This window comes from Passer domesticus, chromosome 5 (assembly GCF_036417665.1).
Source record: "Passer domesticus isolate bPasDom1 chromosome 5, bPasDom1.hap1, whole genome shotgun sequence".
Lineage (NCBI taxonomy): Eukaryota > Metazoa > Chordata > Aves > Passeriformes > Passeridae > Passer > Passer domesticus.
The window spans coordinates 521,513-535,643 of record NC_087478.1 but is presented as its reverse complement, the minus strand read 5'-3'; the positions used below and the strand labels follow the sequence as shown (position 1 = coordinate 535,643).

General features: G+C 54.0%; 1 protein-coding gene and 1 pseudogene across 3 annotated transcripts in view; one reads left to right on the top strand and one right to left on the bottom strand.

Moving 5' to 3' along the window:
- NET1 (neuroepithelial cell transforming 1) overlaps positions 1 to 14,131 on the top strand; it is a 39,087-nt gene that overhangs the window by 15,673 nt on the left and 9,283 nt on the right. The window contains exon 1 of one of the 3 annotated variants that reach the window (XM_064421656.1): positions 10,692 to 10,843. The exons of the other annotated variants lie outside the window; for them this stretch is intronic. Within the exon in view, the coding sequence (XP_064277726.1) occupies positions 10,751 to 10,843 (93 nt within the window). The 5' untranslated portion in view covers positions 10,692 to 10,750. Of the gene's footprint in view, positions 1 to 10,691; positions 10,844 to 14,131 lie in introns of those variants that run through there. 3 annotated transcript variants of the gene reach the window in all.
- Positions 7,330 to 7,438, bottom strand: LOC135301953 (5S ribosomal RNA; annotated as a pseudogene).

Sequence of the window (14,131 nt, the reverse complement as noted above, 5' to 3'; positions counted from 1 at the left end):
AGAACCCACCGAGCCTCTCCGTGCCTCATCCCAAAGGTTTTTTTGGGAATGTTCTGTGCCCGTGCGTGGAGTCCCACATTTGGGGTTGAGACTCGGCTCTGATCCCGTCCGGCAGCTCCTGGCTCGGGGCTGGGGGCACCGGGAGCTCCTGGCTCGGGGCTGGGGGCACCGGGAGCTCCTGGCTCGGGGCTGGGGGCACCGGGAGCTCCTGGCTCGGGGCTGGGGGCACCGGGAGCTCGGGGCTGGGGGCCGGGGGCACCGGGAGCTCCTGACTCGGGGCTGGGGGCACCGGGAGCTCCTGGCACGGGGCTGGGGGCACCGGGAGCTCCTGGCTCGGGGCTGGGGGCACCGGGAGCTCGGGGCTGGGGGCACCGGGAGCTCCTGGCTCGGGGCTGGGGGCACCGGGAGCTCCTGGCTCGGGGCTGGGGGCACCGGGAGCTCGGGGCTGGGGGCACCGGGAGCTCCTGGCTCCGGGCTGGGGGCACCGGCAGCTCCTGGCTCGGGGCTGGGGGCACCGGGAGCTCCTGGCTCGGGGCTGGGGACACCGGGAGCTCCTGGCTCGGGGCTGGGGACACCGGGAGCTCGGGGCTGGGGGCACCGGGAGCTCCTGGCTCGGGGCTGGGGGCACCGGGAGCTCGGGGCTGGGGGCACCGGGAGCTCCTGGCTCGGGGCTGGGGGCACCGGGAGCTCCTGGCTCGGGGCTGGGGGCACCGGGAGCTCCTGGCTCGGGGCTGGGGGCACCGGGAGCTCGGGGCTGGGGGCACCGGGAGCTCCTGGCTCGGGGCTGGGGGCACCGGGAGCTCCTGGCTCGGGGCTGGGGGCACCGGGAGCTCGGGGCTGGGGGCACCGGGAGCTCCTGGCTCGGGGCTGGGGGCACCGGGAGCTCCTGGCTCCGTTAATCCCTGGGAAAATGGGATTGGTGTTTATGGATCCCGGGATTGGCCCGGCCGGGTTGCTGCTCGCTCATGCATATTCATGAGATGGAAATTGCGTTCCTGCCCCTGCACAGGGAGGGCTGGGGGAGCTCAGTGCCAAATGATCGAGGGTGGGGTTTACCGTTCCTAAATATTCCAAAATGTTCATGGGTGGGTTTTACCTTCCCTAAGTATTCCCAAATATTCAAGGAGGGTTTTTATATTTATTTTTCCTAAATATTCCCAAATGTTCGAGGGTGGATTTTATCTTTCCAAAATATTCAGGGAGGGATTTTTTTTTTTTTTAATCTAGATATTCCCAAATGTTTGAGGGTGGATTTTACCTTCCCTAAATATTCCCAAAATGTTCATGGGTGAATTTTACCCTCCCTAGATATTCCCAAATGTTCAAGGGTGGATTTTGCCTTTCCTAAAGATTCCCAAATTCTCAAGGGTGGATTTTACCTTTCCTGAATATTCCCAAAATGTTCAAGGAGGGGTTTTATTTTTCCTAAATATTTGAGGGTGAATTTTATCTTCCCTAAATATTCCCAAATGCTCAAGGATGAATTTTACCTTTCCTAAATATTCCCAAATGTTCAAGGATGAATTGTACCTTCCCTAAACATTTGCAAATGCTCAAGGGTGGATTTTACCTTTCCAAAATATTCCCAAAATATTCAAGGGTGGATTTTACCTTTCCTAAAGATTTCCAACTGTTCAAGGGTAGAATTTACCTTTCCTAAACATCCCCAAAATATTCAAGGGTGGATTTTACCTTTCCTAAATATTTCCAAAATATTGAAGGAGGGAGTTTTTAAAATCTAGATATTCCCAAATGTTCGAGGGTGCATTTTACCTTCCCTAAATATTCCCAAATGTTCATGGGTGGATTTTACCTTCCCTAAATATTCCCAAATGTTCAAGGGTGGATTTTACATTTCCTAAAGATTCCCAAAATATTGAGGGAGGGATTTTTTAAAATCTAGATATTCCCAAATGTTTGAGGGTGAATTTTACCTTTCCTAAATATTCCCAAATGCTCAAGGGTGGATTTTACCTTCCCTAAATATTCCCAAATTGCTCAAGGATGGGTTTCAGCAAAGTCAGAGTTGATTTTCTTGTGGCTGTTTACAGGATTTGAGTGGCTGCTAATTATAGTCAGCTCCCAGCATCCCAAAAAAACGCTGGATTCCAGAGCAGCTCCTGAAGTTTTTGGATGACCCAATGGTCTCTGGTTGTGTCATCGCCTCCTTTTGCTCATTTTCCAGAATCCTGCTCTGAATTTGGCTGGGAATATAAATATCCAGGAGTGGAATGTTAAACACAGCTCGTGGCCAGTGCACGGCCTCGGCCCCGGGGCCTGTTTGTCCCACTCTGGGCCTTTCCCAAAAATATCCCAGCAAAAATAGCTGGGAAGGGATGGCTCAGGTGGCCGGCAGCTCCCAGGAAATGGGATTAAACTGGACATGGGCAGGGACTGGAGGAGTTTGTTTTCCTTGAAACTCGTGGCTGCACAAGGGGTTAAAACATCCCAGGTTCCTGCTGGGAGGGAATCCTGATGGATTCCACGTTCCAGGATCTGGGGAAACTGAGGAGCACTCAGCAGGCTCTGCAGTGCCCCAGATCCTCCTCTCCAGCCGAGAGCTTTGATTCCTGGCTCTCGGATTGGGGATGGAGCCATCCCAGAGCTACTGCACAAGGGGTTAAAATGTCCCAGGTTCCTGCTTGGAGGGAATCCTGATGGATTCCATATCCCAAGATCTGGGAAAACTGGGGGAAACTGAGGAGCACCCAGCAGGCTCTGCAGTGCCCCAAATCCTCCTCTCCAACCAAGATTCCTGGCTCTTGGATTGGGGCTGGAGCCATCCCAGAACTGGACGCTCCTCTGCTCCAGGGGTTTCCCAGCAGACTGGACATGGGGAGGGACTGGAGGAGTTTGTTTTCCTTGAAACTCGTGGCTGCACAAGGGGTTAAAACGTCCCAGGTTCCTGCTTGGAGGGAATCAAATCCTGATGGATTCCACGTTCCAGGATCTGGGGAAACTGGGGAGCACCCAGCAGGCTCTGTAGTGCCCCAAATCCTCCTCTCCAGCCAAGATTCCTGGCTCTTGGAGTGGGGCTGGAGCCATCCCAGAGCGGGACACTCCTCTGCTCCAGGGGTTTCCCAGCTGCCCCGTGTCCCCTCGTGGTCACCAAAAACTGAGAACCTGACCCAGGACAGAGCTGGGCAGAGCTCCAGAATAAAGCAGGGATTGATGGAAAGGATCTCCTCCATGGATGCAGCTTGGGCAGCACCAGAGCCCAGCCAGGGCTGCCCCCAGGATGAACCCAAATGGTCCCAAAATGAACCCAAATGGTCCCAAAATGAACCCAAGATGGTCCCAAGATGAACCCAAATGGTCCCAAAATGAACCCAAATGGTCCCAAAATGCACCCAGGATGAACCCAAATGGTCCCAAAATGAACCCAGGATGAACCCAAAGGGTCCCAAAATGCACCCAGGATGAACCCAAATGGTCCCAAAATGAACCCAAGATGAACCCAAATGGTCCCAAAATGCACCCAGGATGAACCCAAATGGTCCCAAAATGAACCCAAGATGAACCCAAATGGTCCCAAAATGAACCCAAGATGAACCCAAATGGCCCCAAAATGAACCCAAGATGAACCCAAATGGCCCCAAAATGCACCCAGGATGACCCCAAATGGCCCCAAAATGCACGAGCGCTGCCGGGGTCTCTCCCTGGGCTCAGCTCTGCTCCATGTGCACATTGCAGTTCAGTGTCCAACCCCAGTGCAGCCCCTGCACTCCCATCCTGCTTGTTTGAAACATTTTAGATTTTTTTTTAAATTTTTGGTTTTTGTAGGGGGTTTTGGGTTTTTTTAATAGGTTGTGGTTTTTTTGGTTTTTTTTTTATTTAGATGCAGCTGGGCAGGGGAGCAGGTCAGATCAACTTACCAGCTAGACTTAAAGGAGTGTTTTTTTGGGAATCTTTTGCTTTTAACTCCTGTGTGTTCTCAGAGGCGTATTTAGGTTTTTAATGGTTACATTAGGTGTTAATTTTTAAATTTGGTTTTTGATTGGTTTGACCACACTTTTTTTAGAATCTTATTTCTTAGTCAAACCACAACATTTTACTCTTTTGCCTCTGAGAACACAGAGGTGTTTGTGGTGTTTGTGCTCCTGGGCTGGCATTGGGATCATTTGTCCTTGGTGCCCAGCTCAGCAGGAATTGTTTTGTCTCCCTGCTCTGTGCACAGAGCTCCCCATCCCATAATGTGAGCCCAGACCCACACCCCAAAGCAGCTCAAAATGTGGAAATAGAAAATGAAACCCTGGGGGATCATTTGGGATTGGTGGCATGGCCAGAGCAGGGTGCTCCAAGGATTCTCCTGATGATGATGGGCTGGAAATCCCAATCCTGCTGCTCCAACACCTCATTGCCGTGAGGATTTCCAAGAGAAAAAACAGGATCAGGTTGTGCGTGTCCACCCTGGGGACATTTTCAGCTGTTGGGGACAACATTCCTGCGTGTCCACGCTTTGGCAGCCCCTGGCACGAGGCAGATGCCAGGTGGCACTTCAACAACCCAGCATTTTTATCCCTAAAAATTTCCATCAGCCTGGAATCGCATGCTGGAATTTTGGAATTTGAATGTGTGTTTTCTTCGGAGCTCATCCTTTGTTAATCTCAAATTTACTGGATGATGCTCTGGGGCTGAAATAACAAACTGGCACGGCAATACCCCGGAGAGGATTTTTATTTGGTGGCAGCTCTTCCAGGAATAAATTCCAGGAATGTCACAGGGATGAGGCTGCCCAGGACTCAAGGAAAACATCTCTGAGGGAGTGAAACCCCAGCCTGAAAATGAGAGGAAAGCTGAGGGCTGGATGATTCCCTGTCCCTCCAGCTCTTCCCAGCTCCCTGATTTGATAACAGGATAAAAGCCACTGAAGGATTTTGCTCCTGGAAGTGAAAATCTCCGTGGAAATCCAGGCCAGGAATGCTGTGGGTACCCCTGGCAGGAGAGCAGGAAGAACTGCTCTGGTCTCCATGCCTGGTGTCCATGGCCCGGCCCGGGCGCGTTCCTGACGCTCCTGGAAGGACAGGAGGAGGGGAAGGGAGCACTGGGAGATCCCTTGGAGTGTCCCAAGCTGGAATGATGGATTATAGGGAAATCTTCAATCTGGGTTGTTGCTCCTTCCTTTTCCCATATTTTGGCTTTTATCCAGGCATTCCCAATTGCACAGCCTTGTTCAGATGGGTTGGCACCCAAAGGACTCCAGGAAATTCAGGATATTCCCTCCTCCACGGCAGAAGTGGAGCAGAGGCAGGGGAGGGACGTGGAGGTATCGGAGCACGCCCGGAGCCACCAGGAATGTGATCCTGGGAAAGGGTTCCTGGAGCTGTCCTTGGGCACAGCCCAGCCCGGCTTCTGCTGGCTTCTCCTGGTGTGTGGCCTTCCCTGGGAGTTCATCTCCGTCCCTTGGGATGGGTTTGTGGTGATCATCTCCGTCCCTTGGGATGGGTTTGTGGTGCTCATCTCCATCCTTTGGGATGGGTTTGTGGTGCTCATCTCCGTCCCTTGGGATGGGTTTGTGGTGATCATCTCCGTCCCTTGGGATGGGTTTGTGGTGATCATCTCCGTCCCTTGGGATGGGTTTGTGGTGTTTGTCTTCATCGCTTAGGATGGATTTGTGGTGGCCATCCCTGGGGATGGATTTTTGGTGATCATCACTCACGATGGGTTTATGGTGCTCATCTCCATCCCTTGGGATGGGTTTTTGGTGTTTGTCTTCATCACTTGGGATGGATTTGTGGTTCTCATCTCCATCCCTTGGGATGGGTTTATGGTGCTCATCTCCATCCTTTGGGATGGGTTTGTGGTGCTCATCTCCGTCACTTGGGATGGATTTTTGGTGTTTATCTTCATCACTTAGGATGGATTTATGATGTCCATGTCCATCCCTTGGGATGGGTTTATGGTGCTCATCTCCATCCCTTGGGATGGATTTTTGGTGATCATCACTCGAGATGGGTTTATGGTGCTCATGTCCATCACCTGGGATGGATTTGTTGTTCTCATCTCCATCCCTTGGGATGGGTTTGTGATGTTTGTCTCCATCCCTTGGAATGGATTTATGATGTCCATGTCCATCCCTTGGGATGGGTTTATGGTGCTCATCTCCATCCCTTGGGATGGGTTTTTGGTGTTTGTCTTCATCATTTAGGATGGGTTTGTGGTGGTCATGTCCATCCCTTGGGTTGGGTTTATGGTCATCATCTCCATCCCTTGGGACAGAGTTATGGTGCTCATCTCCATCCCTTGGGATGGGTTTATGGTGCTCATCTCCATCCCTTAGGATGGATTTTTGGTGATCATCACTCAAGATGGGTTTATGGTGCTCATGTCCATCACCTGGGATGGATTTGTGGTGCTCATCTCCATCCCTTGGGATGGGTTTGTGGTGCTCATGTCCATCCCTTGGGGTGGATTTATGATGATGATCTCTGTCCATCAGGATGGGTTTATGGTGCTCATGTGCACTTGGGATGGATTTATGATCATGCCCATCCCTCGGGATGGGTTTGTGGTGCTCATCTCCACCACTCAGGATGGATTTTACCCCGAAATGCTGTTGATGACCAGTACAGATGCAGCTGCCCCACAGAAACCATCCCACCCCAGAGTGGCCAGCTGGGACCTGCTCCTCTCAGGGACCTGGTGCCTCTCAGGCCTTTCTCCACAGCCAGGGAATTTCCCAGGACACAAATCCCTGTGCCCGGCCCAGAGCCAGCCCTGAATCACAGAATTTCTGGGCTGGAAGGGACCTTTAAGATCATTGAGTCCAACCCGTGCTCTAACACCTCAGCTAGGTCATGGCACCAAGGGCCACATTCAGCCTTTTTTTAAACACATCCAGGGATGGTGACTCCACCACCTCCCTGGGCAGATGATTCCAGTATTTGACCACTCTTTCTGTGAAAAACTCCCTCCTTAAGTCTAGAAACTCCCTCCTTAAGTCTAGAAACTCCCTCCTCAAGTCTAGAAACTTCCTCCTTAAGTCTAGCCTGTGTCTCCCTTGGCCGAACAGGGCAAGAATGACCTCCCTGCTCCTGCTGGCCACACCATTCCTGGTACTGGCCAGGTGCCATTGGCCAAGTGCTCCTGCTGGCCACGCCATTCCTGGTACTGGCCAGGGCGCCATTGGCCAAGTGCTCCTGCTGGCCACGCCATTCCTGGTACTGGCCAGGTGCCATTGGCCAAGTGCTCCTGCTGGCCACGCCATTCCTGGTACTGGCCAGGGCGCCATTGGCCAAGTGCTCCTGCTGGCCACGCCATTCCTGGTACTGGCCAAGTGCTCCTGCTGGCCAGGCCATTCCTGGTACTGGCCAGGTGCCATTGGCCAAGTGCCTACAGCACCCAGCATTCCCAGGCGGTCTCCCATCCAAGTACTAACCGGGCCCGACCCTGCTTAGCTTCCGAGATCGGGCGTCCTCAGGGTGGTAATGCCGTAGGAGCTGTGTCCCCTCAGGCCAGGAACGTTTCCTCACTGTCACCTCGCCCGGGCCTTGCATCACCACAAATTCCTCACCTGCCCAAGGTCACCGCAAAGCCAGGGGTCACCCGTGGCACAGGAGGAGCTCTGGGACATGGGACACACCAGGAAGTGTCACCTGCCCAAGGTCACCACAAAGCCAGGGATCACCCGTGGCTGCACCGTGAGGACAATGCAACCCTCACGTCACCAAGTGTCACCAAACACCTCAGAGGGCAGCAGGAGGAGCTCTGGGACACGGGACACACCAGGAGGTGTCACCTGCCCAAGGTCACCGCAAAGCCAGGGATCACCCGTGGCAGCTCTGGGACACGGGACACACACACCAGGAGGTGTCACCTCGGTGTGACTCTGCCTCACAGCTCCCCTCGCTCTGGCTCTTCATCCCCTGCTTTTAGTTGGGCTTTTTCCATCTCCCTGCAAAGAAAGAGCTCCTGAATCTTTAGGTGGAGTTGAACCAGGCTTGGACCTTGGATTTTAGGATTTTTTTACTCTCTAAAAAAAGATCAGTTCAAGGGAGGGGTTGTCTGCTCCTCCCAGAGTCGGCGTCACTTTGGTGTTAAAAATAGCGGATTTCGGTAATCCAGGAAAGCATTTTTGTGTCTGGAAGAGTCACAGTCTGTCCCTTCAGCTCGGGGAGACTCTGTATCCTGAATTTCTGGGAATCCTCAATGTCCTGGCCTTGCATGGCAGAGGTTAAGTGGCTGCAGATTTGCTGAGACAAGCAAACAAAGCCAAAAAATTAAAAATCCAGGGGAGGGGACAGCAGGATTTTCCTTTTTCTCCTCCCCCTGCCTGTTTGCAAACCTCCTGCTGGAACCCACCCCAGATTTCTCTCCTTGTCAGCACAGGTAGGCAGCCAAATCAACTCCAGTTTATTTTTACCAGCACAAGAAAGCTTTTATTTGAGATTTGCAGCAGTGCCAGGAATAAAAAGCACTTGAACAAACAAACAGCAAATGCAGAGCTGTGCAGCCCCAGCCGGGCCTGCCGAGACAGGCTCCCCTGGGAGAGCAGGGCAGAGGCTCAGCCCAGCCCCAGAGCCCTGCCAGCACAGCTTGAAAGCTCACAGCAGACTCAAAAGCACAGGTCTAGACAAGAATTATTATTTTTTTAAACATTTTGCAGCAGCAAAGGTTTTATATGCTCCGGCGCTGGCAAGGAGAGCTGCTGTTAAAAGGAGGTTGTCCAGCCAGGAAAAAACACTAAAAATGGGGGAAAAAAAAACCAAATGTATGCTTGGCTTTGTGGGATGGGAGAGCAGCAGCAGAGTCTCTTGGAGGTCCTGGATTTTTCACAGATTCCCGGGATGGGTGAGGTTGGGAAGGACCCCAGTGGGTCCCTGCTCCAGCAGGGCCATCCCAGGGCACAGGGCAGTGTCCAGGTGCCTCTGGAATGGCCCAGGGAGGAGACTCCAGCCCCTCTGGGCTGGGCACTGCCCAAATCCAGGGGGAATTCCTGGCCTCAGCCCCTGCCCGTTCCCCTGGTGGAACCTCAGTGCCCAGAGCAGAGCCTGCTCCATCCTTTGGAGCTCCCTGGCCATGGATCCCCATGGATGGGCTCCCTCAGCCCTGTCCCCTGCCCTGCACAGCCTGCTCCATCCTTTGGGATCTCGTGGCCATGGATCCCCATGGATGGGCTCCCTCAGCCCTGTCCCCTGCCCTGCACAGCCTGCTCCATCCTTTGGGATCTCCTGGCCATGGATCCCCATGGATGGGCTCCCTCAGCCCTGTCCCCTGCCCTGCACAGCCTGCTCCATCCTTTGGGATCTCCTGGCCATGGATCCCCATGGATGGGCTCGCTCAGCCCTGTCCCCTGCCCTGCACAGCCTGCTCCATCCTTTGGGATCTCGTGCCCATGGATCCCCATGGATGGGCTCCCTCAGCCCTGTCCCCTGCCCTGCACAGCCTGCTCCATCCTTTGGGATCTCGTGCCCATGGATCCCCATGGATGGGCTCCCTCAGCCCTGTCCCCTGCCCTGCACAGCCTGCTCCATCCCTGGGGATCTCGTGGCCATGGATCCCCATGGATGGGCTCCCTCAGCCCTGTCCCCTGCCCTGCACAGCCTGCTCCATCCTTTGGGATCTCGTGGCCATGGATCCCCATGGATGGGCTCCCTCAGCCCTGTCCCCTGCCCTGCACAGCCTGCTCCATCCCTGGGGATCTCCTGGCCATGGATCCCCATGGATGGGCTCCCTCAGCCCTGTCCCCTGCCCTGCACAGCCTGCTCCATCCTTTGGGATCTCCTGGCCATGGATCCCCATGGATGGGCTCCCTCAGCCCTGTCCCCTGCCCTGCACAGCCTGCTCCATCCTTTGGGATCTCGTGGCCATGGATCCCCATGGATGGGCTCCCTCAGCCCTGTCCCCTGCCCTGCACAGCCTGCTCCATCCTTTGGAGCTCCCTGGCCATGGATCCCCATGGATGGGCTCCCTCAGCCCTGTCCCCTGCCCTGCACAGCCTGCTCCATCCCTGGGGAGCTCCCTGCCCATGGATCCCCATGGATGGGCTCCCTCAGCCCTGTCCCCTGCCCTGCACAGCCTGCTCCATCCTTTGGAGCTCCCTGGCCATGGATCCCCATGGATGGGCTCCCTCAGCCCTGTCCCCTGCCCTGCACAGCCTGCTCCATCCTTTGGGATCTCCTGGCCATGGATCCCCATGGATGGGCTCCCTCAGCCCTGTCCCCTGCCCTGCACAGCCTGCTCCATCCTTTGGAGCTCCCTGGCCATGGATCCCCATGGATGGGCTCCCTCAGCCCTGTCCCCTGCCCTGCACAGCCTGCTCCATCCTTTGGGATCTCCTGGCCATGGATCCCCATGGATGGGCTCCCTCAGCCCTGTCCCCTGCCCTGCACAGCCTGCTCCATCCTTTGGGATCTCCTGGCCATGGATCCCCATGGATGGGCTCCCTCAGCCCTGTCCCCTGCCCTGCACAGCCTGCTCCATCCTTTGGGATCTCGTGGCCATGGATCCCCATGGATGGGCTCCCTCAGCCCTGTCCCCTGCCCTGCACAGCCTGCTCCATCCTTTGGAGCTCCCTGGCCATGGATCCCCATGGATGGGCTCGCTCAGCCGAGGTTTTTTGGGGGAATTCTGGAAGGATTTGGGGCTCCGGGAGGGTCCGCAGCACCCCGGGCATGGAGCGGGGCGTGGCTTCCTGAGGGGGCGTGGTGTGTGCTGGCCCCGCCCCCTGCGGTGGGGTTCGGGGCGCGGCGCGCGCCGGGCGCAGAGCGCGATGAGCGCGGGCTGAGGGAGGGTCGCGCGTCCTGCGGCCATGGTGGCGCACGACGAGCTCGGCGGGCTGCTGCCCATCAAAAGGACTATCCGCGTCATCGACGCGCAGAACCAGCACTTCAGGGAGCAGGAGGTGAGCGGAGCAGGGGCTGGAGAGGGGGAAAAATGGGGTTTAGTTGAGGGGAGAGTGGGGAGGGGGAGCGCCCTCAGCTTCCCGCTCTCCGCGTCTGAGGGGAGGGGGCGAGCCGGGCAGAGCGCGGGGTAGCCGGCGGTTTAAAAATCTCTCTCTATATATATATATGTGTGTTTAAGTTCATCACTGTGTGTACATATATTTTGTTTGTGTGTGTATATATATATACATATATATATGTATAATATGTTTAAACTCATAGCCCCCAAAGAGTGGGACCAGGCAGCCACAACCAATGTCAGCGCCTCAGCGATTTATAGACTGTATATATGTTTAAGTCGGTGTATATCTTATATATTTATATAAATATATATACACGGTTTATATACATTTATATACGTTTTATATACGTCTGTATACGTTACAGATACATATATATTTAAGCTCATAGTCCCCAAAGCGTGAGCCAAAACCGGCCTCGGTGCCTCACCTGACCCCGCTCCCCCCAGGTGGCTTTTCATCAAAAATTCGCCTGTTCTCATTTAAAAATCGCCTCTTCCCATTATGAAATCGCCTATCTCTCAGCGCTCTTTGCACTGACAGGATTTTTCCTAATTAGGTGCTTATTTGCCGCTTAAACCTTAGCGAAGCCCCTCGCGGGGTTTGTCGGCCTGCTGCGGGCTGGTGTGTCCGATGGAAGTGTTGTTATTTTTATCGCGTGTTGTTATGCTGATGGCAATAATTGCGCTCCTCGTAGGTGTTCCCGAGCCTCCTGCTGCGACAGGAGCAAAAGTTCAGCAGCCAGGTAGGGCCCGGCTGCCTTGGGCTGGGTTTATTGCTCGGATTAGTGGCGAGATGAGGTGGAAAAGTTTAAATTAAAAAAAAAAAAAGGCGTCTCCAGACATGGCTGGGGTTTGAGGGCTCAGCGCCGAGTCACCGCGCTCAGCAAATCCCGGCTTTGCGACAGCCAAACTTGGGCAATCTCATTGTGCAAAAGGGAAACCAGATGTTGGGGGAGAAGTAACAGAAACCAGAGCTCTGGGAGGGGAGTGGATCGTCCCTAATTCTGAATTCTGCAGTGAGCCAGCACTTCTGTCTGAGCCGGAGTGTGGTCGGGAATGGGCTGTTGGATTTGGGAATGGGCTGGTTGTCCATCCTGGGGCTCTGCGTGTGAATCCTCCATGGGGTGGTCAGCTGGTTGATGATTTCTGGCAGGAATTACTCAGGCTGCTGACTAAAATCCCCTTTTTGCTGAATTGGCTCGGGAGGAAAAGTTTCTGTCACGCGTGGTTTTGCCATTGCTCACCGTGCTTGTGTGGGGCCGTGTGCGGCACGTAGGAATTGCACTCGAGCAAGGGATCCTCGTAAAAACCACTAATTATTACCCAGCACAGGGGAAAGGTTGTGGGCGTGCTGCTGGGAAAAAAAAAAAAAAACAAACCCTTGCTCAAAAGTAATGCCTGGTTTTCTTTCCAGCAAGGTGCAATCTTTTCAGGAGTTAACCTGCACTTAGAAGCACTTGAAGGAATTTCAGGGGTGTGAAATCTCGCCTGGCACAAAATTAGCTTTAGTGGCTGCTCTCCTGATGTACTAACTCAATTTTAATAAAGAGTCCTCTGGAAAAATAATATTTCCTGATGGAGCTGTTGACCCCGCTGGGGTTTTAATTATTTGCGAGTGCTGTAACACGCCTGGATTGTTACAGAAACCTCCCAGACTTCATTGTAATCTGGCTCCTGTAAGGAAGACGGCGTGGAGACAGGAGAGTCATTGTTTGCAAGTAGAGAGCTAAAAAAAGCCCCTCCTGAGCCCGAGTTATCCGCAGCAGGAGCCGCCCGGCTCGGCTTACAGCGGGCAGTCAGTCCGTGACCCCGGCTCCAGCACAGCCCGGCCGGGCAGTTCCCAAAAGCGGGCATTTGATTCTCCTCCTCCCCGCCCTGGATCAAACCAGGAGAAGAACAGCCAGATGGGGTTTTTTTGGCAGTCGGGGAGTGTCTGAGGAGCGCTCAGACACAAAATGGGATTTTTTTTTTTAATTTTTTTTCCTCCTTTAAGAGAGGAAAAATGGCCTTTTGCTGAGCAGAACTGAGGAATTCCTGCTGCCAGCCCTTGGGCACGTGCACGTGTCACTTCAGGCGGGCACAGATGTGCAGGGAAGGCATTCCCACATTCCCACACTGTCACTGGATCTCTGCAGAGCTGACCCCTCACCACTGACCTGTTGGAGGTTTCTTGCTTTTCGTTTGCAGTGTGACATTTTGCTTTTCCAGGTTATTTTTATCCCTGGCCTTGCCAGAGCCGTGGGTGGCTTTGTGTCTGCATCTTCCCTGATTCAGTCCTGCACTTTCTTAAGCTTCCCGAGGCCACATCCCTGTATTTATCCATCCTGCACTTTCTGGAAGTAAACACCTCCCTTTTCCTCCACTCAGAAACATCTGCAATAAATTAAACCTTCCTTGTTGTCTTTGAGCCCGGCCTAACTTTCCCTGGCTGTCCCTGTCCTGAGCTCAGTGGAGGAGTTCCTGGTGTCCCCCCTTGGAGTTCCTGGTGTCCCCCCTTGGAGTTCCTGGTGTCCCCCCTTGGAGTTCCTGGTGTCCCCCTTAAACCCAGCTGAGGTTCCTGTGCTCGAGGACACTTTTACAGCTTTTCTCCATTTTTATGGTGCCCTCCTAACTCCGACATTCCCCAAACGCTTATAGCACAGCCCTGTGCTGTGCCAAGAGCTCTTTTCTTCCTGCACGGCTCATAAATTGTTTCTTTTCATGTTCCCCCCTGCAAGTTTGAAGGCTGAGCTCAGGGTGAGCTCACCTCCTCCTCCTCCTCCTCCTCCTCCTCCTCCTCCTCCATTGCCCAACGCCGCGTGTGGGCAGGGCCGCTGCTGGGCTCGAGTTGCTGAAATCAGATCTTACACACACGTAGCTTTTGTGCTCCTTCAGTCTTCATGACTGGAATCCAGCTCTGGGTGTTCCTATTCCTCTTTTTTTTGTTTTGTTTTCGGCATTTGTCACTTCTGAGCGAAGGGTTTGGGCTGGGAATGGAAACAGCCCAGAGCTCGTCCTCAGCAGCCTCCACAGCCTTTTGGAACAGTACAAATTCAACAATAATTAACCAGTTTTAACCGAGATGAACCCAAATTGAGGCTGTTGTGCTTCCTTGTCCTGATCTGAGCTTGGTGCTGAGGATGAGTCACGTCCAACCCCGTGCCAGATGTTTGGGAGCACCAGGACAATCCTGCAGCCCTTTCCAGGCCTTAACTCGGGGCCCATCTCTTCCCTGTGCACACCTTTC